The 21,180-nt window shown below is 35.5% G+C and overlaps 1 protein-coding gene across 6 annotated transcripts in view; it reads right to left on the bottom strand.

The window, feature by feature from the left end:
- Positions 1–2,315: 2,315 nt before the first annotated feature.
- SGCE (sarcoglycan, epsilon) overlaps positions 2,316–21,180 on the bottom strand; it is a 71,575-nt gene continuing 52,710 nt past the window's right edge. For 2 of the 6 annotated variants that reach the window (XM_011955090.1, XM_011955089.1), the window contains 6 exons: positions 20,744–20,906; positions 18,007–18,218; positions 17,058–17,084; positions 16,142–16,330; positions 5,748–5,791; positions 2,316–2,604 (listed from right to left, as the gene is read on the bottom strand). In XM_011955090.1, the coding sequence (XP_011810480.1) occupies positions 2,588–2,604; positions 5,748–5,791; positions 16,142–16,330; positions 17,058–17,084; positions 18,007–18,218; positions 20,744–20,906 (652 nt within the window). In that variant the 3' untranslated portion in view covers positions 2,316–2,587. Of the gene's footprint in view, positions 2,605–4,840; positions 4,876–5,022; positions 5,792–15,279; positions 15,355–16,141; positions 16,331–17,057; positions 17,085–18,006; positions 18,219–20,743; positions 20,907–21,180 lie in introns of those variants that run through there. The other 4 variants (XM_011955086.1, XM_011955084.1, XM_011955088.1 and 1 more) reach the window with 4 other exon arrangements.

The raw sequence follows: 21,180 nt of genomic DNA on the forward strand, positions 1-21,180 counted from the left end.
TTAGGCATTCAGTAAGTAAGCAAATGGTAGGGGTGTTTCATAGGAAATTCTGAAATGCAAATTTTTTGAAGCTGCCCTATTTTAGGATGGCTTGCTTAAAGGCTTTTATTCATCCTTAATTGGTATGGTCAAGACGTGAGAATAGCTCAGATCTTGGACTACTGATCCCAAGGATCACTCACCTCACCTATTTGCTATGTATGTACTTGGAGGCACTGTCCTTGATGTTATTTTATTTTCTATTTAATTTTTTCTAGGTATTCTCTTAGCCTCAAATTTAGCCTTAATAGCTTTACTTAGTGCTCTTTTCTGTCATCAGTGTAGACTTACAGATTTGAATTTTTAATGCGTATTTTTACCTAAATAAATGTTTAGGGGCTTTCAGTTTCATTACTGCTATCAGCACTTGTGTCTAAAGATGAACAATTCCCTATTGCTCACTGCCCAGTACCATTACTGATGTAGCCTCCAAGTAAGGGGGATAGAAATAAACACACAAGTTTGGTGGGAGAAGGTCAGTGTTCAAAAGAATCATGGTCCTTTAGTCAATTCTAAAGAACCAGTTTATAGACATGGAACCTGTGAAATGATGGCAAATCTTGTAACCTCAGGTACACACCATGTGGAAATTGAACCTAGACCTTCCTCAAAGAGAGGCTGTCATGTATATGGGTAAATACACCTTGGAGGATGGAAAAGTCACTAACTTTTAGGGGATATTTGGAATCTAAATCTGAGTTTACTTGAATTCCTGAAAATGTAGAGAACTACTCTAGTCAGTATTTTAGGGCAAGGGATTATGCTGGCTAACTGAAAAGGTGTTTTAAGTTTACCATCAGGACCCAAAACTTACCATATAGTATTTTGCCCACTAAGAGAGTATAGTTGGGATAGAAATCCTCAGCATGTGGCAGAATCCTCATTTTGAAAACAAAACAAAACAAAAAAACCCCTTAATAGTCCTTAAGGACTATTAGGGTAGCATCAACCAAGGGGAAATTATTTGTACTCTTTTCCCCACCAAAATATTTTCAGAAGCAAGATCACTTTTTCACGGGGAACTGCAGTGATTAAAGCTATTATTAAATATTTGTAAGATGCTGGCCAATGATTTCTGTCCCCATTCAATACCTCAATATGGTCAGTGTAAAAACCAGTTCTAACTCCAACTGCACTTTGCAATCTCCAAATGGCTTCTTTACTAGAACAGATGAATAAAGTTCCTGATTTCTGATCTGTAGTCCATCATATGTCGATCGTGCATTACTTTGTTCCTGCTCACTTGGACTATTAGGAGCAATTTGATTTCACCTGGCAGGAGCAGCAGTTTGTTTACTCTGCATTCTGTGCCAAAATCTGGTCCTCTGGAGCCTTGACAACACTGCATTCCTCCTGGGCCATGACTCTGTTGCAATACATTTACAACCTCAAGCTGATTACTCCTGTAGAACAGCAAGTGGCAATGCCCTAGTTAACTTAGGAAGAAATTAGAGTAAGAGATACATCTTTAAGAAATAAGAGAACCTACATCCTCTGTTCTAGAAAGAAGAGGGAGGTTCTAATGTCAATGATGTGACAGAGTATTCTCCCTAAGTGGAAAACAAGTTACGGTACCTAACATTAACAGGGAATCTTTCTGGATTTTGGAATTTTTGTGACCTCTGGCCACCTAATAGGTGACACAAAAATTTTCCCAGAGTAGATTAAGAGAAGGTTTCCAGCTAGTCCAGTATGCAAGGAAAGCTGCCCTGCCAGGTGACATGATAGCCACACTGATCCAATAGTATCCAAGATGCATGAAACTGACCAAAGCTATAGAGACTTGAACATAAAGGAGTTACGCAAAGTACTCTGGGGATTTGGAGCTAACTGATGTCACATTAGCAGTAACTATTCTCTTTTTGTGTAACAGCTTCTGTCTTTCTTCTAGATCCAAATATCTTCCCATTCCAGTAGGTGTAGCTAAAGAAAAAAACAACCACCAAATATCTGATTATGAAGTCAGGTAAGTATGCAACCTGGGCTGCCCTGCATGAATTGGGTGTCATCAGTTTCACAATCCATAAAACTAGGTTTATTCGAAAACACTCCAAGTGGTATATAAAACAACAGGATTTACAGGCCACAAGAGTTAAAGTATTATTTAAATGGATTGCTCAACTAGAATACTGAGGCACAGGCATTTTATATATTTATAGGAAGCACTAAATAAAGTCTTGTGGAATGAGAATGAACACATAAACCTGTTTCTAGCAATTAAAAGATTTCTACTAAATAGGAGGCAAATACTTTATTGAAGTAAATTTCACCAGTCATTAGGCTTCATTAATAATGTTTAAAGATCAACTTTTATTGTAACAAATATAAAGTCATCAATGTTTTACAAATTGTCAAAAATGCTTTAAGTACAAAAGAAATACATTAGTAAAATGAAAGTTATGTTGTATTATTTAGTGATACACTTAATACTGCCAACATGCACGACGTATGCCAGAAAAGTTCATGCATTATTGGAAGAGAAAAGAAATGTGATATAACTGCCATATTGTCTGATTATAAATTCATTGCTTCAGTCAGTTTTCTTTCTTCAGGGATACCATTTACCTGCAATGTGTAAGAATGAATATGGGCAGGAGTTAGTCAGGGCACGTATACTTTTAGATTTTCAGCAAAGCAAATTATGGCAAGGAGAAAGTTTCCGTCTTCTTAATACAATGTAAAAATAATTACATTGCATTATTTCTCTGTATTTCGTTTTTTTAAAAAACATAAAGCGAAAGAAAAAATTCTAAATTAGTCTTCTCCTTCTTGGACCAAGGCTATAATATTTTGTATTTCCCAAAAGGAACAGTATGAAAATTCCTCCCACAATAAACAAAAAGAATGAGGTTGATTGCAGGATATATAACTGCACCTTTTAATCATGGCTTTCAAAAAAATATCATGTGGGCTGGTAGGGCAGAGAAAATGAGAAAACCTGAAGGGGCATCAAACCTAATGGTTTGGGCCTAGTCCAAAAGTTAGTGCGATTGTCAGCTTTTAACTGCTCTATTATCCCGGCTAGTGCTCAATTCCAGGAGTACAACACCAGCAGCTAGTTCATTTCTTAAAGCTTTGATGGGAATTTAAAAGAAAACAAGTAACTAAATGAAAAAAAAAAAAAAACTTCAAGATATACTTTCCCCTGATAAATTCCATATAGGTAGCTACAAATAAAATTGCTTGATATCCAAGATGCAAACTCTTGTGCCTAAATTACCTTCATAAAGAAAACTGACATGCGCATAATGTTCTATGGTACTTGGAAAACTCCAGTTACTGTTTCATGACAATCGCATAAATGTAGCTGCCTCTTTGCAGTATTAGGATAATCAGGGTAAAAGAAAAGAAAACCTGCTGTACTCAAAAAAATATATAAACAGCACTGAATCCATGCATTTGCAGATAGAATAATTTAGAAATTGAGAAATACTGTTTTTCATTTAAATGAACAGAATGGAAATAAGGAATGTAAACTGCCCATTAGACCTTCTCTCCAGGAGGCATGCCTCCATTTAGGTTTTTGTTTGTTTGTTTGTTTTTTTAAATCCAGAGTCTGACTCTGTTGCCCAGGCTAGAGTACAATGGTGCGATCCTGGCTCACTGCAACCTCCACCTCCTGGGTTCAAGTGATTTTTCTGCCTCAGCCTCCCAAATAGCTGGGATTACAGGTGTATGCCACCATGCCCAGCTAATTTTTGTATTTTTTTAGTAGCGACGGGGCTTCGTCATGTCGGCCAGGCTGGTCTCAAACTCCTGACCTCAGGTGATCACCTGCCTTGGCCTCCCAAAGTGCTGGGATCACAGGCGTGGGCCACCGTGCCCAGCCTCCATTTAGCTTTAAATGTACCAGAGGCACAAACACACCAATCTTTCATAATTATAAAAAAATGCTAGGGTAGTCTCTCTCCCTTTGGCACTTAAGATATTTGGGGACTCACTGAAAAAACAACAATAACAACAAAACAACCAAGAGGAGATAGTGTACTTTAGTCAATAGTATGATCCAAATTGCAGAAAAATGTAAGAAAACAAGGTAATAGGCTCCAGTGTTAACTAAAAAGGAGAACAAAACTTTCTTGACTCAAGCAAAATACCTGCTCCCTAAAATCTGTTTTGGAAAAATAATTTTATAAATTGGGTTAAACAACCTTAAAATCCCCTAGGAAAACTCTTTGGCTCTTATATTTGTTTAGGCATAAATTGTCCTTGTATCTGGAAATGCTCTGTATTACTAAAATGTAGCAAGTTAACAAGAGCACTTGGTAAAATATCTATGTGACTACTAAACAAATTGCTCTAATATCATCTACTCAAGTTTCCTAATTCCCCTAGTGGGTAAGTAAAATCTAGAATTTTAAATACTCAAAATAAATATTTACTATTTTTCTAGAAATTGCCTCCTTCCTACTCACTCCCTGCCTGAAATAATTAAGAATCAGAAGATAGACATCTTAGGAGAGATGGAAGCTACAAGGTTAATAACGAAGAAGTTCTATCATTTCTATCGTAGAAGTATTCTTTTAGAAATTTTCCTCTTTAAAAAAATAACCATGAAATTAGTAGTAGTAGGGATTCATTTATCTTTTTTCTCTCTTTAGGTTACTCATTTTTATAACAAAGTTTGATCCTTCATCAATCTCCTGAATGCTTACAAAGTAGCACCAACACATCAATATATTGAACAGTCTTATTGAAACATGTTAGCATTTAATTAAAACAAGTAATCAAAATTGTAGGGAAAATTCTGATAAACATTATCTTGTAATTAAAATCTGATGAACAATTTCATTATACTTGCCTCAAATCTTTGAAAAGTTGTCAAACGAAAATCTCCTTAAATTCACGAAAGCAGTAATAGAGAAGATAATTTCTGAATGAAAACATCCAATACATTTCTGTATGTGCCTGAACTTTTTAAGAGACTTACTTAACAGTTTCCCTACCACAATGCCACTATTCATACTCAGAATTCCACACCCAACTTACATTTTTAAAACTACTCTTGCTTTTCCAAAAGAGCTACAAAGGCATTAATGGTTGCCTGGCAATTAGAACTAGGAATCAACCACTAATTAGAAGACAATCATGAATAAGTTATCTACTCAGTATAGAGATGAATGAAATAATTGGCTGTGGAAAATTTTTAGGGACACTTGAAAGAAATAAAGAAAGCAAGTCTTAGGGAAATAGAATAGTCCAAGGAGAATTGTCTGCCATCTTGTTGTCACTGGTCATGTTATAACAGCTTTTTAAAGCGGCTTTAAAACCAGGCCAGCCATTTCTCATTTATCCCCCTGAAGCCTCAGTGATTTGTCACAATGGTTTCCTTTTGTAAGAGTCAGTTTCAAGCTGCTCACTTACTGAGACAAATCCTAGATGCATCCAAGCTAAGAATCTTTCATACCAAGGGGAAGAATAGAGAGCTTCAGTGAAGGAACGGGTTTTATTCAGTCTTCCTTAATTAGACAGGACCTCCATGGATGCTTTTGCTCTAAGATCATTTACCCTGTGTTTATCATTCTGATGCCAATCTATGTAATAATCTAAGCCATTATTCTGAGGTTTTAAGTCTGATTAAGGAATGACACAAGTGTTTTGCCTTATTTGGTGAAGCTAAAGCTTCATAAATTATATAGTTATGCCATAATTATCTTTTAATCTGTAGATTCATTCATAAACATCAATTTATTATTCTTAGCACTCACCTGTAGTCTGCTGTTGGGGAATCTGAGTCTGATGTGGCAAGTTCCTAGAAATGATGAACATTTTTGAGTAAAACTGTTTGTTTACACACTTGTAAATAGAGAGCAGACATACTAGAATGAAAAACTTTATGGGTAACTGACCCCAGTCATGTAATCCAACACAATTCCCCTCCCCTTTCATGAGCTTACAGATGAGGAAACAGAGGTCTGAGGAAAATAAAAATTAACAATATTTGATAACATGCATGAAATTTTCACTACAGGCTATACTCTAAAGTACCTCACAACAGCCCTAAGAGGTAGGTGTTAATGTTTTTCCCATTTTATGGGTGAAGAAATAGCCTTGGAGATCCAAGGCTACATAGCTAGGACATGGTAGCTAAGATGTGAACACAGTGGCTTGTGCTCTTAACCTATACACTTTCAGATCCAGGCCTAGAAGATATACACATGCTCACATATTTTCATGGAACAACATATATAACCACCTTCATTCACTATCCCAAACATCTGTGCTCTTTTATCTTCATGTAAGGCATGCATCCAGATGCACTGGCAGAATGCAGAAGTCATCCTTGTTCTTTCCCTCTCCTTCAGTCTCCACATCCAACCACTCAGGGACTTCTGACATTTCTTTTTGTCTCATTTGGATCTGCCCCATTCTTCCCCATCTCCATTGCTAACTTGGTTGAAGACATCATCATTTCTCACTTGGATCCTTATAAGGGGGTTGACTTGTTTCCTCATTTACATTCTTGTCCCCTTATAATCCACTCTGCATATTGCTGTCAGAATGCTCTTCTAAGACAGGGGTCCCAACCCCTGGGCCATGGAACTGGGCTGCACAGCAGGAGGTAAGTGGCAGGTGAGCCAGCGAAGTCTCATCTGTATTTACAGCTGCTCCCCATCACTCACATTACCACCTGGGCTCTGCCTCCTGTCAGATCAGCGGCAGTAGTAGACTGTCATAGGAGCATGAACCCTATTGTGAACTGTGTATGCGAGGGATCTAGGTTGTGCACTCCTTATGAGAATCTAATGCCTGATGATCTGTCACTGTTCCCCATTACCCCCTGATGGTACTGTCTAGTTGCAGGAAAACAAGCTCAGGACTCCCACTGATTCTACATTATGGTGAGTTATATAATATTTCATTATATATTACAATGTAATAATAATAGAAAAAAAGTGCATAATAAATGCAATGCACTTGGATCACCCCAAACCATCCCCCACACCTGGTCTGACATGAAACCAGTTCCTGGTGCCAAAAGTTGGGGACCAGTGTTCTAAGACACAAATCTGTTATGTCATTTAAATAACACACATTTAAGTATTTCCTTGTATCTATCTGCAGATTAAATTTCAGATTTCTTAATGTGGCCTGGAAAGCCACAATATATCTCGCTCCTACATGGAGTGCCCCATATCTGCTTGAAGCCGACAACCAACCACCATGGCTACTACCATGTCCTGTACCCAATCAGCTCCCATTTGTCCTTGCAAACTCAACTCAGAACTTGTTACAGCATACAGATATTACTCTTATAATTTAAAAATTCCCATAAGAAATGTTATTAAAATTTTTAACATATTATTTTTAATTTAAAAAATCTCAAGAACCACCTCCCTATGCATCCTTACTGTCTAAGCAACCCACAATTAGGTTACCATTTAGCATGCTTTCATTCACATGCTGATTGTCATTGTATTCTCTGCACATAATATTTAATTGCCCTAAAGTATATTAACAGTAAGAACCATCATATTTTGTTTAGTATCCTCAGCAGTAAACATTATAAAGTATACACATTTATTAACTTACAGATTTAATTTCACATTTTGATATTAAAATTAGTTTATGAAAATGTACAATTTAGGTTCTGTATAGAAGAAACTCTAGGAGTCAGTCCTTTGTAATAAAGTTTGATCCATGCTGAGGATTTTCAAAGTTTTTCGTTTTCTCTTTAGCACTGGGATTTCTCTTAATTGAAACCCTAAGCAGAACTGTGATGTACAAAAGAGATAAATGTGAGGTTGCCTGGGTTGAAACAAGGGAGTTAGGAATCCTGTCCGCTTTGTTTTCTTTGTCCCTCATGCTGGCCCCTGCAGCAATTCTAAGAAATTTGTAAGAAACAGTTTGAAAACCATTGATATTATTTCAGCCAGGCAAATACTATGTTCCAAATACAACAATCTAAAGTGGAAAACAGTTCATGCTAGTTAAATACTGTTTAAACTCTTAATCTATAGTTAACACCTTTGAGCCATTTTTTTTTTCAATGTTTCAGTTCCACTTTAAAGATATTACTAAGGAAATAATAAACTCTAACACAATTTGAGGAAGTTACTTAATAATTCATCCCAATGATTATATTCTTTTTTATTGTTACTTATCAGCCTTATCCTCGTGTAGGCTAAAGGAGTATTTCTTTTTTAGCTTGTTTGTTCTTTCAGAATTTCACACAATGTATTTATATTGATTTTGGTCACAAAAGTAAAAAGATCAATTTATAAACTACGAAGAGGGAATAAGTTCTACATTTAAAGATGGCAAGGCAAACATCTTTACTACAGAAGTCAAAATGCAATTAGATGGGTATCTGGCACAGGATGGGAGGATGTGTTTTACTTTATCTACTCAGGTATAACTGATCTGGGTCTATTCTGCACTCAAAACGAATACAGTGCACCCTCTACACACAGGCACACACCACACTTCCTCATTCCTTACCAGCTGTAGCTCTACCTAGCCTGTTAGCAGACTGAATCAACACATTTTGACAAAATACAAAAATCAAACAGGATAAAGAAAGTATAGAATGTAGGTGTTCTAACATAGGTACTGGTTAGTAAACAAAGACACATGTTTTCCAAAAGCACTAGATTAAGGACCTTCCAAATTCAAAATCAGCATTTGGATGAGGTCGTTGGATGCCCCCTACTTTTCTTGTTGGCCCTCCCAACTGGCCTTTCTGTGGAATTTAGCTTGAAAACCACTGATCAAAGTCGACCTATGCCTTGTTGTTTCTTCTCTAGTCTCTGTTTTTTCCTCTTTTGCTACATTGCTGAACTTTCTAAATCACAATGGGCTGGGCTAGGTGAAAAGAGATGGCTGGTTGAGAAAAATGCCACACACAAACTAGCAAGAAATTTGGAGAAGATGCATAAGAAAGCAAACTGTATGTCTTACATTGATTTAGGGACTGAAAAGTATCCATAGTGCGTGTTCTAAGTGGTTGTGTTTGAACAATGCACATGCACTCCTTGCAATTTCAAAGGAAACTTAGATGAGTTATATTAAAAGTGCTTATGTGTGCAAAAAGGTGCTCAACTAAAAAAATTCTGAGATTCAACTTCCCCTGATTGGGTACACCTATCTCCTGTTTTGAAGGAGACCCTTGAGTCTCCAAGATGTGTGCACATAGCTCTGTTTTTGTGGCTTCGCAAACTTGTAACTACATGCGAACCTCTAAGTATTAAAGTGTGAATACATCTCTGATGGGCATATTTAAAACTGTGTGTTCCATTTAAGAGTTGAAGGGACATACTTCATAACAGCACTGCTTCAGGCATACTGGAAAAATGCCTACAATCCCAGCTCTGCTAGTTAAGATGCAGAGAATGCAGGAAGAAAGTGGCGAATTCTCATCTTTGGTGACAGCAGGCTGCTAGAGGCAATTATACAGGAGGGGAATCGACTTCAAATAGAGGCCCTATAAGCCTTCCAAGGAAGGACCTTAATAAAGTCATAAAACAATTTAATGATTATTAGACTAAGTGAAAAGTTATTATGTATAAACTGTATTACGTAGAAATTTAAGAAAACTGTAACTCTCTAAATTATTAGCATTAATTATTTTCTCATTTTGTTTTCATTAATTTCATGCATTTAAATAGAAAATTGTGTAAATCAGTCATTGCACAAACTTCATTCTTTAAGAATGCAAGAGTAATAACTTGCAAATTAATAAATAAGTAATTTGGGGGAGTACACAATTATTTCTTATTTGTACAACCATTTTAAAGTAATTTGACATTCTTGGATACCCTATACAGTAATTCAGTGAGTAAAGTTGATGATTATCAACTGATTATATTGCTACTTGTTTCAGACTAAAAAGCAAAATGATTTGCATAAAGCCACAAAATCCATGCCAGAGTTGAAAGAAAATGACATTAGTTGTGTGAAATACAAAACATTTCACTTTTCAGTTAGTATGGTGGCATCATTTAACAATAAGAAATAGTTATGTATTTTTGGAAATCAATGGCTCTGAAATATTCTTGGCTGCTTGATACTTCTCAATAGGATACCATAATCTTAGTCCCCTGAAACATTGTCTTCAACTGATACTAACTTTTATTAAAACTTAATTTTTATTTGTGGACTTTTACCATAAAGATAGTTGTTACTGTGACCAAAAGCAGGACAAATGGAAAAATATTTAAATGATTAGATACTGTCTTCAATTAGAAGACTTAATTCTACTTTTATACTTGTTAATTTTCAAAAGATTAAGTACAACCTATCTCCTGTTTTGAGAGAGAGCCAATTATCCTGGATTAGGAATTATGTTTAGAATAATGAATAAGGAAAATTTTTGTGTAGCAAATTAGTATCATCCTGAAAAATGTGTGGAGTACTGTCCCCAATTATTCATTACCTAAGGGGCCTCATGAAGATGCCTACCACTCCAAAAAAATCAATTGGTATTGATGTTGGCATAAGAAAAGAATAGTGAAGAGGCAAATCTTTCCCCAAAAGACAGCATACCTCACTACAAATTTAATATAATAAGTTATTTTTTAGAAAATCAAATATTTGAGATCCTCCAGTCAATGCCCCTTTCCCCAAGCATAAGACTACAAAATAACATTTTTTTTTTCAATGGATTTTAGCTGTTCCAGGCACTGTTTTCTGATTAGCTCTCATCTCTCATCCTCTCCACACCCTTTTCCTCAGGCAGTTTAGGGAGGTGTAGAAGAGTATAGAGGCTGAGAAGTATAAACTCTCAAACAGCTCCAGCCTCCTAGACAGTGTGCATGGACTGCTTTTCTTTCAGTTTCACATGGGGAAATTAGGAAAAACTGTTCCCCTTTTAAAACTCCATGTAGAGGAATGTGAATGTGAATAACAACCTTTCTTACTCACGGGCCCGACCAGAAATACCAGAGCTCTGGATTTTCCAATCCTGAAACTTAAGTCCTTTGATTATTAAGCCAGGAATTCTCAACCTTTGTTGAGAAGCTATCTGCAGGAGCTCTACCATAACACACACGCCCACCAGACTCCAAATTCCCATACTCAGAGCCCCAGAATGTGCACTATAAACGCTCTATGGTGATCCTGACACAACGTGGTTTGGGAACAAGGCTAGACTCTCTCTTGATTTCCTTTGATGACCTAAAATTTTATTACTTGGAATTAAATTTTTTTCATTTACATATTTACAAAAGGCAATCATCGAGGTACACCAGTCAAATGTGTAATAGATTTTTGATGTGAAGTCTTTGGTTACAAACATAACCCCCAATCACAACAATGATTCTTTGGCAAAGTCAATTTACTTTTAAGAGTTACTTTACAGGGCCGGGCGCGGTGGCTCAAGCCTGTAATCCCAGCACTGAGACAGGCGGATCACGAAGTCAGGAGATCGAGACCATCCTGGCTAACACGGTGAAACCCCTTCTCTACTAAAATACAAAAAAAAAACTAGCCGGGCGAGGTGGCGGACGCCTGTAGTCCCAGCTACTTGGGAGGCTGAGGCAAGAGAATGGCGTGAACCCGGGAGGCGCTTGCAGTGAGCTGAGATCCGGCCACTGCACTCCAGCCTGGGTGACAGAGCGAGACTCCATCTCAAAAAAAAAAAAAAAAGTAATTTACAATGTGATTTCCAGAAATAAATTGTAATAAATAAGACGAATGTCTATAGGGGAAAAATTATTCCTGCTATTAATGGCAACACTTATTCACTAGGCTACAAAGATAACTAAGTACAGATGCAGAAAAACTTACTATATGAGGGCATAAGGGACATACTACACAATACCTGGCTATAGCTCCTCATGACTGACGAGGTCATGGGATGCAAGAAAGGTCTAAGAAAATGCCCAGAACTGAGGAGACTAAGGAGACACAGTGAATATTGTGTCCTAGATGGATCCTAGAACAGAGAAAGGACATTAGTGGAAAAACTGATGACATCTGAAAAAAGTCTGAAGTCTAGGTAACAGTAACATACTGATACTGGGTTCCTCATTGTGACAAATGTACCATGGTACTATAAGATGTTAACAATGGGAGAAACTGAGGAGTATCTGGGAACTCTCTATTATCTTTGTAACTTTCCTGTACCTCTACAATCATTCCAAAATAAAAAGTTTATTAAAGAATAAATATATTAGCCAAGATCAAATTAAATTGACCTTACATTTCTAGACTATGTGATAGTTTTAACAGCCTATATATATTGTCTCTGTAATTTGAAAAGCAAAAGAAACACAGTACAAAATGAAACACCTCATTTCTGGGCATGTGCTACGTCTCCAGGTTCTGCTCCAGCTTCCCTTTCCACTGCCTCTTTATTCATTTTGCTTATAACCTGAATCAGAGATCCCTCTGAGGTCGATGACTGACATTATCTATCCCTGCCTAGATATCAGGATAGGTAAATAATCTAATCTCAGTTCTGACCTAATTTAACTTTGTCTCTTATCAGTGTCTCAAATTTATCATCTGCAAATGATTAAACATTTTTTCTTACTTGCTAATTTATGGTGTCAGTCTGGAGCTCTGTGAAACATTCTACTAAAAAGAAAATATTACTATGTAATTGATAATGGTGGCAGCCATTCATTACATAACGTTGTGAATTCTCTATACTTCTGATGTAAATTGACTCATTTAAAGGAACAAACTAGTTTTATGCAGTTTTGAAAGAAAGCTTTGAATATTCTTGAGTCTTGCTTAGAAGCCAATATAAACCTTTAGCCATAACCATGTCTGAATATTTCTGGTATCAATCTGAAGAATAAACACAGAATCCTTTGGCTAGCTAAATTGTTTATGAATGATAAATTCAGTACACTTAGTATGAATGTGAAGATGAAATGCATGCCCTTTTAGAAAGGGTAAATTAATAAGTACAAGGCAGCATTATCCAAGCATACACCTGGTCATTGAGTACCGTAATGCTTCCCCAAATATAATATCGCATTTTAATCTTGAGAATTCAGTTCAATCCAAATGACCAAAATATTTGTGTGTGTCTACTCAGTGCTGAAGTAAAACTTTTAAAACATGGCTGTTTTTCTGGTAAAAAGTAAAAGTTGAATTTGCATAAAGGACAGCTATGATGAACCCCATACAATAAATTCCCTATTATCTGGCATGGTTGGAAAATGAGGTTAATCACATATTCTGGCTTATAGGGAGTTACCATAGAGACTGTGCACATATGATCCATTTCTAAGAATAAAAGAAAGATAATATACACTCAACACTGAAACGACACCGAATGTAATTTAATTTTCCTCTGATGAGTCAGACGCACTTGATGATCCTGCAGTGCCTCAGAATAATCATTGTGAACATCATCAATTATCTATGTACCCTATTTATACAGAAGTGCTAGTTAATGGAGCTTTTCCATTAGCAGAAATCTGACTAATGTGAAGGTTTTCTGGACTTAAAAATACGTATGTGTTTAAATTGTTGCAAGTTCAATATAATAGCCTATTGCATTTGCAAATAGAGAGATCTGATCAACATAATGACAGTCTTGATGGGGTTATGGAAGGACCAGAAAGATGCATTTGGTGTAAACTAGATAGAAAATTTTATTTTGCTTGTATATTAGTAGCAACATTGCAAAATTCTAACCACCGGGAATCAAAATACTTTTTAAGGAGCTATTCTTATTTTCAATATATATGGTTAGAAAGGGTTATCTTAAAATGACAGCAACATTTTTCCTCTCTTGAATTTCACTATCAATAGAGTTTTACTGATTTACAAACATATTCAAGTTCTCCTACTCATTATAACTAGTTTTCTACTCTAAAATTCTACAGCATTGTTACATTATCAATAGAGGCATTTCTCAAACTGTTTTCTTTGAAGATTTACCTATTCTGACCTTTTCCTATGGATTCACAAAGTATATCAACACACCAAGGGACTGAAGACTGTTGTAGCTTAAAAAATGAAATAAAACCTTTACATTACAGTACTCAATAACCAGGTATATGCTTGGATAATGCTGCCTTGTACTTATTAATTAACCCTCCTTAAAAGGGCATGCATTTCATCTTCACATTCATACTAAGTATACTGAATTTATCATTCATAAACAATTCGGTTAGCTACAGGATTTCATGTTTCATGTTAGAATTTTGCAATGTTGCTACTGCTTTTTTCCAAGTGTATTTGACCATTCCATTTTTGAAGGGTATCTGTCAACATTTCACTGGCATGCTAGGGTAAACAATATCAGAAATAATAACCTTAAAGAATAAGTACAAATTCTTTTCATTTTGAAAATGAAAGACAAAACCATTTCATAATTTTCATCTAAAAACGGGATAAGAGGTGGTTAAATTCTGAATTATTACAATATTCTTGAAATTTTACCAATTTTTCTCATCAGTATCTAATCCTGGTAAACTGGATTTTATGATGACCCATAATAGGTGGGCTACTGACCACCAGAGAGCACAGAAACCCATCTGTTCCATTCAGTGCAACTAAATTTTGTAGACCTTAATATTTCTATCCCTGATGTATTAATGTTTCCAGAATTCAAAATTGTAAACATATGTAATTTCACCCGTTTCTTAAATTACCCACTACCCATTACTTACTCTCTCTCACACACATGCACATAAACAGGCACCTTAGTCTGTATGACCCTAAGTGATGTTAGAGAATTTTAGAAAAATATTCATAATACTTTTGGGTTTCTAAAGTATTCTGGATAAACTTATCTAGTCTGTCTATACTACTCATATTATTATTTAATCTTCAAATTACCACATGCATTCTACCTGGTTACAAAATAAGCACACAATGGGAAAAATGTGCCCAGCAGAGTTCCCAGGTAAATGTGTTCACTTTAGTATTATATCCTAAGGGGTTTGTATGTGTCTGCGGGTGTGTGAGAGAGAAAGAGAGAGACTGAGAGAGTAAGAGAGATTTTTCTGTATAGCCATTCCATCTATAAAAGTAAAGTGAAAAAAAGGAGGACCTCAAAAGCCAACTTTGTGACTTCTAGTGCTTGGGGCAATTGAATTTAACTCATTTTAACATATGGTTAAAAAGAAAAAAAGGCCAGGCACGGTGGCTCACACCTGTAATCACAGTACTTTGGAGGCCAAGGTGGGCGGATCACCTGGGTCAGGATTTCAAGACCAGCCTGGCCAACATGGTGAAACCCTGTCTCTACTAAAAATACAAAAACTAGCTGGGCATGGTGGCAGGTGCCTATAATTCCAGCTACTTGAGAGACTGAGGCAGGAGAATCACTTGAACCTGGGAGGCGGAGGTTGCAGTGAGCCGATATCGTGCCATTGCACTCCAGCCTGGGCAACAGGAGCAAAACTCCGTCTTAAAAAAAAAAAAAAGGAAAAAAAAAAAAAGGGACATGTTCTTATAAATAACAGTTTTACCCACCATTCCTTTACATAAAAATGTGGCCACTAGGCTACATTGTATCAGCAATATAGGATGCAGCATAATGCTGCATTACAGCATTATATAGCATGGTCTCCCAAATGCAACTGTACAATTTCCTCACCCCTCACTCTTACCTACTGCTTACAAAGTCCTTCCAGGGTTTCTAACCCTGATCTCTAGAGCGCTAGACAAGGTTTGCACTAATAAAATAGGTGTTTATAGCCCAGATTGGAACTGTTTGCTCTGACATACAAGCAGATCATAAAAAACAACCCAAACACCCTTAATTCTGAGGCAAAAATTTAGATTACAAAGGTCTATGGTAATAATATTCTAATAGGTTTAAACCAAATAATTCTAACATCTCTAAAAATAATCAGTTTGAAATGCTTAGGATATGGTTCTTTTTTTATAATTAACTCATCTTTGAGCAAACATGCAATGTTGAGTTTAGTATCAGTGTCAATTTCTTAAATATTAAGGTATATGTAGTCTTGTTTGGATTAGTGGGGGAAAAAAGGCACATTTCCTAAAAGTAACTGTATTGTATATGTCATGACAATAGGGGTGGGATTTACATAATTAATGTCCTTTTGGTATTTTCTCTTCCAGTTATAAACAAACAAACACAACACAACAACAGAAAGCTCTGTTCTTTACAGACATTAGTAAAAATATACATGTATGTTAATAATTATGGCTCTAAGTGGACACTTACTGCTGCGTTTGCATCAATGGCATGTTTGTGCTATCATAGTTGTCTGTGTGTAAAGGAGGTATGATTTCCCCAGTCACAGGGTGGAACACAGGAAGCGTTGACAGGGGCCATGCTATCTCTCTATTCTTGGACATGTCTCGAAGCTCCTTGGTAGATTTTTGAATAGCACTGTGATGAACCAGTTGGATGCTAGGTCAAAAAGAAATAAAACAACGTATATTTAAAATCATATATTAACCTGACAGGTCATCAATTTGAAAAAGTTATGAAGTATTTCTATCTTTAAAAATAACAAGACATTATTGCACTTTGGGCATTCAATAAACTATTTCAGAAAGTCATACATCTCACATACTTTTAATGTAACAAAACTAAAAATTATAAACTGATTTTAAAATGTGTGTTTTATTAAACTAAGCTATGAATAATGTATTAATATTACTGTCCTAAGTAACAAACTAGTTTTCTATTTATTTTCTATGATTAAGATAAAACTTCCATAGCTTTTATATTTTTGCTTCTGTTGGGGCATTTATAAATACTCACAGAAGTTTCATTTTATGGTAGGTTATTACTGTAGATTCTGGCAAACTTGTATGAAAGGTCTTTTCATCTGTTCTCTGGTTTATAGAAATGCAGATTGGAAACCACATAATATAAATGGTAAGTTAATATTCTGAATCTGAAATATTTTAGGTTTAATTTTTATCTGTGTAATCTTAGTTTTCAAACCCTTTCTAGTTTTAGTTTCTACCCCTCCTAAATATCTCTATTTAGAAAGCAGCTTTCACATTTATGAAATAAACTATGAAAGATGATGAATGAAAAAAAGCTTGACACACATGTATGGAGCATGATGGGCAACTGAGAGGTGGGAAAAAATGATGAAGAAAATAACAGGAAAGAAGACACTTACTCTGGTGTTTGCATGTTTCTCTTTTCCCTAGAAACAAAACAAAATTTATGAATTAAATAATAGCATTGATATTTGGAACATTAAGACTAGATGCTCATGGGATCTTGCATGATGTGGAAATGCTGACATTGTTACTATTAAATGCAACCAGGCAGCATTTGCCACCAGGTTTATGACATTACTTGGATGAGTACACATATAGCGATGGAATACTGATGAGAAACACACAGAAAAATGAAAAAAATGGAGATTAAGAATCAAGGCCTTGATTGAAATAAATTCTATGACATAATGAAATCAAGCTACATGTAAAAATGAAAGAATTTGTTACTTGCTGCTTTATTAAATTTTTATCCTTTCCTTTGTTGCCCTGACTTCCAGATAATCTTGGGAGATTACCTTAATTGACATAGATGTCCTGAAAGTACTTCATGAAGTGAAGAGTTGTTACTCAAATTATACCTTATTTTTGTTAAGTTACTCCTTTGTTGGGTTTTAAATATATATTTTATACATTTAGATTGTGTTACCCTGTTTGACAGCAGAATGATTTCAAGAGTTTTGACCATCACTTCTGGTCAAACTAACACAATTAATTTTCTTAAGTGCAATTACCATGTCAGTAGATTCTGCAGTCTCTGCTCATACAAGATGGCTTGTATAATCAAAATATCTAGCCTCAATTATTCTTGGGACTGTTTTGCCAGTGCGAATTTACATCTAGCCTTAATAATTTTCAAATAAAGTAATTATATCCCCTAACTTGATTTACTAGACTCAAAACTATTTTAATTCATTTTAAAGGAATAAAGTATTGCAGTTTGGACACAATTTCAATTCATTTACAAAGTGTTTTATGAACTAAAATGAAATTTCACTTTTAATGGAAACTTCTATGTTGTTATCTTAGCAGGATCTCTAATTTTCTTATTAGTTTTAAAGTACTCACACGCCTTCCCGTCGGCAGCACATGATATAAGCAAGTATTAGAAAAAGGACCAGTGCTACTGCCGAGGGCACAGCCAGTGTAATTAGGAAATCCGTGTAATAGTCTCTGCTTTTCAAAGAATCAGAAGGGGGTTTGTATTCCCCACCATCAGGCAAAATCCCCTCTCCACGAATCACTTCCTGATAGGTGGACACTTGCTTTGTTTTATCAACCTGATACAAAAGAAGACAATTACACAGCAAATTAATCATTGCAAACATGAGATTTTAAGATCTGGATACACTAAAACATTCTTTAACAAATTGTCTAAAAAGCCATCTTTTCCAATTACTTTATCACCTTGAATTTGCAAGTATTTATTGGAGGTAGGGAATGTAATGAATGAAAGTAATAAAGGCTTTACTTTGGTCTGCTTTCTATGTTCTTCGTAAAACACATATACATATATATTTACATGTGTACATATTTAACATGTATGTGCCTATGTGTGTAGTTGTTCTTTTTCAGTTTCCTTCCTCTAAAGCAGCAGTCCTTTACACTACCGTGTAAATGTCTTATTTCCTAGTGGCAAAGATCAAGTGCAGATTTTACCAAACCTAAAACTGGCTGAAAACCAGGTATGCACGTGTGGGTTCTAAGGTTAGCGACAGAGAAAAGTGTGAGGCAGGCGGGGGCGGGGGGGAAAGAGGGACAATTTCCAAACGTGTTGTCCTTGATCTTTCTGCCTTCCAGCTGACAGAAGTAACTTTTATGGAAGATAGTCTAGGGAATATGGAACCTATCCCAGTCTTACTTAATTCTATCCCAGTATCAAAAAAAAAAACTACAACAGTTGCACTATGTTAATTTACCTCCACATTAATTGTGCTGCTTTCACTGAGTTGCATTTAATTATGCTAAGGTTTTTATTGAAGGACACTAAAAATGTAGCCATGTGAAATTTGCTACTACATTTGCTACTAAAATAAAATGCTGGGGAGAATTAGTTGTAGCATTATTCAGTATCTTCTCCCAAAAAGTAAATGACGAGTTGATGGGTGCTGAGGAGTTAATGGGTGCAGCACACCAACATGGCACATGTATACATATGTAACAAACCTGCACGTTGTTATACTTAAATATACTTAAAGTATAATAATAAAAAAACAAAACAAAACAAAACAAAAATTTTGTTAATAATATAGTGTTAGTGAAAACTTGTTTTCTGCCAAGGAATTGATGTGCCTCCTTTTTAAGAATGAGAACTAAATATGAATTTCATTTTTTTGTCCTGCACATTAGGCGGCTTGTTGTCCAACACAGCCTTATGCTTATTTTTGGGGGGTGAAATTTAGGTCCTGATTTTCTACTTCTTTTATATTTTATTTATTATGTTTATTGTATGACTCTTGTTTAACCTTCTGAAATCTTTTGTGGCAAGATATGGCATAAAAATAAATACACGTAAAATAAAAATTCCCAACCTTTCCACTTATAAAGCCTTAACAGATAAAACAAAAATCTTCAAGGTATATATCATTTTTTAACTTTTAGAGATGGGGTAGTAGTCTTAAACATAAACTCATTTTCCAGAACAACCACAAGTAAAATGGCATTGTTAGGGTCTGCTGTCCACTGATGATGCTGGGAGAGGAATCTAAGTTATGGTTGCAGCTGCTCAGTCTCCTGTACCCTTGTATCATTAGCACCATGATTGAAATATTGAGCACATTTGCCTATAACAATGATTTCACTTGATTTAGGAAGGCAAAGAAGGCCATTTTTCTAAAGGCCATGAGACAAGAGGCATGAGAAGAAGAGTTCAAGGCAAAAGGCCACAAGGAGTGCTAAGTGTTGCAGTGTGAATAATATGTTTTCCAGGATGCAGCTGGCTCTCTAAGACATGAAGTGATAGTTGTGTTTATGTGTCAGTCACTTTGTTCAAATGTCAGCTTTAAACTTAGACCTAATTCACTCACCGCCAATCATAAAGAGTTGAAAGAAGTTAAATCTAAAAGGTCACTAAAGAATTAAAACATCAGTTGGATACATTAATATGAAAAGTAAAAAGAAAAAACAAAGAATTAAAACAACCCTCCTACCTTTCAGATAACAGGATCAAAATATTATATACAGACATATAAAATATACAAACATATATAAAATATTACACATCTTACATATATTTGAAACCTTACATTTTCCTAAATCTGTTAACATGAAAATTCAAATGTGATTTGGAAAGAAATATTATGTTTATGAATTATGGGTAAATTCTAACTTCACTCGAAATTGTCTCTTGTTTCTTGGACTTTCCCTATAATTTGAGTTTTCAGAACATTAAATCATAGCACAATATTGCTTTATTTTCAGATTTATTATTGTACTCCATCCTCTCCTTCCAAAGTGGGTTAGTGGCAGAATATTTAAGAAGAATCTTTCTGCACATATCATACTAACTCCATTATCTGTGCTCATTAGCAGCTATATGGATGTCCAGGGGGTTCATTTGGACCACCTGCCAAGCTAAACCAGCCCCAGCAACTAATCAAGGATAGAATAAGTACAAAAGTGGATATATTCTTTCCTAAATGGATGCACTGTCAACGAGCTTTCCAGATCCTTAATCTGAAGGGAAGTCAACTGAAGTTAAAGTAAACCCAGGATTTATTCCTAAAAGCAATTCAGGTTTTAGTCAAATGTTAACTCCAGTCACATCATTTTTAATTAAACTTGCAAAAACAAAATAAAAACTTACCAATGAAATTTTGCACCAGTCAATGTAAAATTGAGTACGAAATTTTTTATCACATGTTATTACAGGCTCCATTTCTTGACTACATCTCAATTGATTCTGTGGATTTTCAACTTCTCGTAAACAAGAAGAAAACGGGACATCTGCACCAACCATGACATAAACGCTGTAAAAATGTGAAACTCTCAGGTTATCCTTTAAGAAAATTGAAAACACTAAAAAACAATGTACCTTGAAAGCAGGATTTAGCCTTTTGAATTGAGAGATTAACTAGACTCATCCCTGAGGTAAGGGCCTAGGCTTTAAAAACAATGATTCATGTAGGGCCTTCCTTTCATTCATTCCTTTATTCAGCCAATATTTACTGAGTACTTTGGTATACCAGATACTCTCTCCATTCTATGTTAATTTCTAAAAACTTTATTTCATCCTATTTATTT

Source organism: Colobus angolensis, unplaced genomic scaffold (assembly GCF_000951035.1).
Source record: "Colobus angolensis palliatus isolate OR3802 unplaced genomic scaffold, Cang.pa_1.0 Scaffold394, whole genome shotgun sequence".
NCBI classification, from domain to species: Eukaryota; Metazoa; Chordata; class Mammalia; order Primates; family Cercopithecidae; genus Colobus; species Colobus angolensis.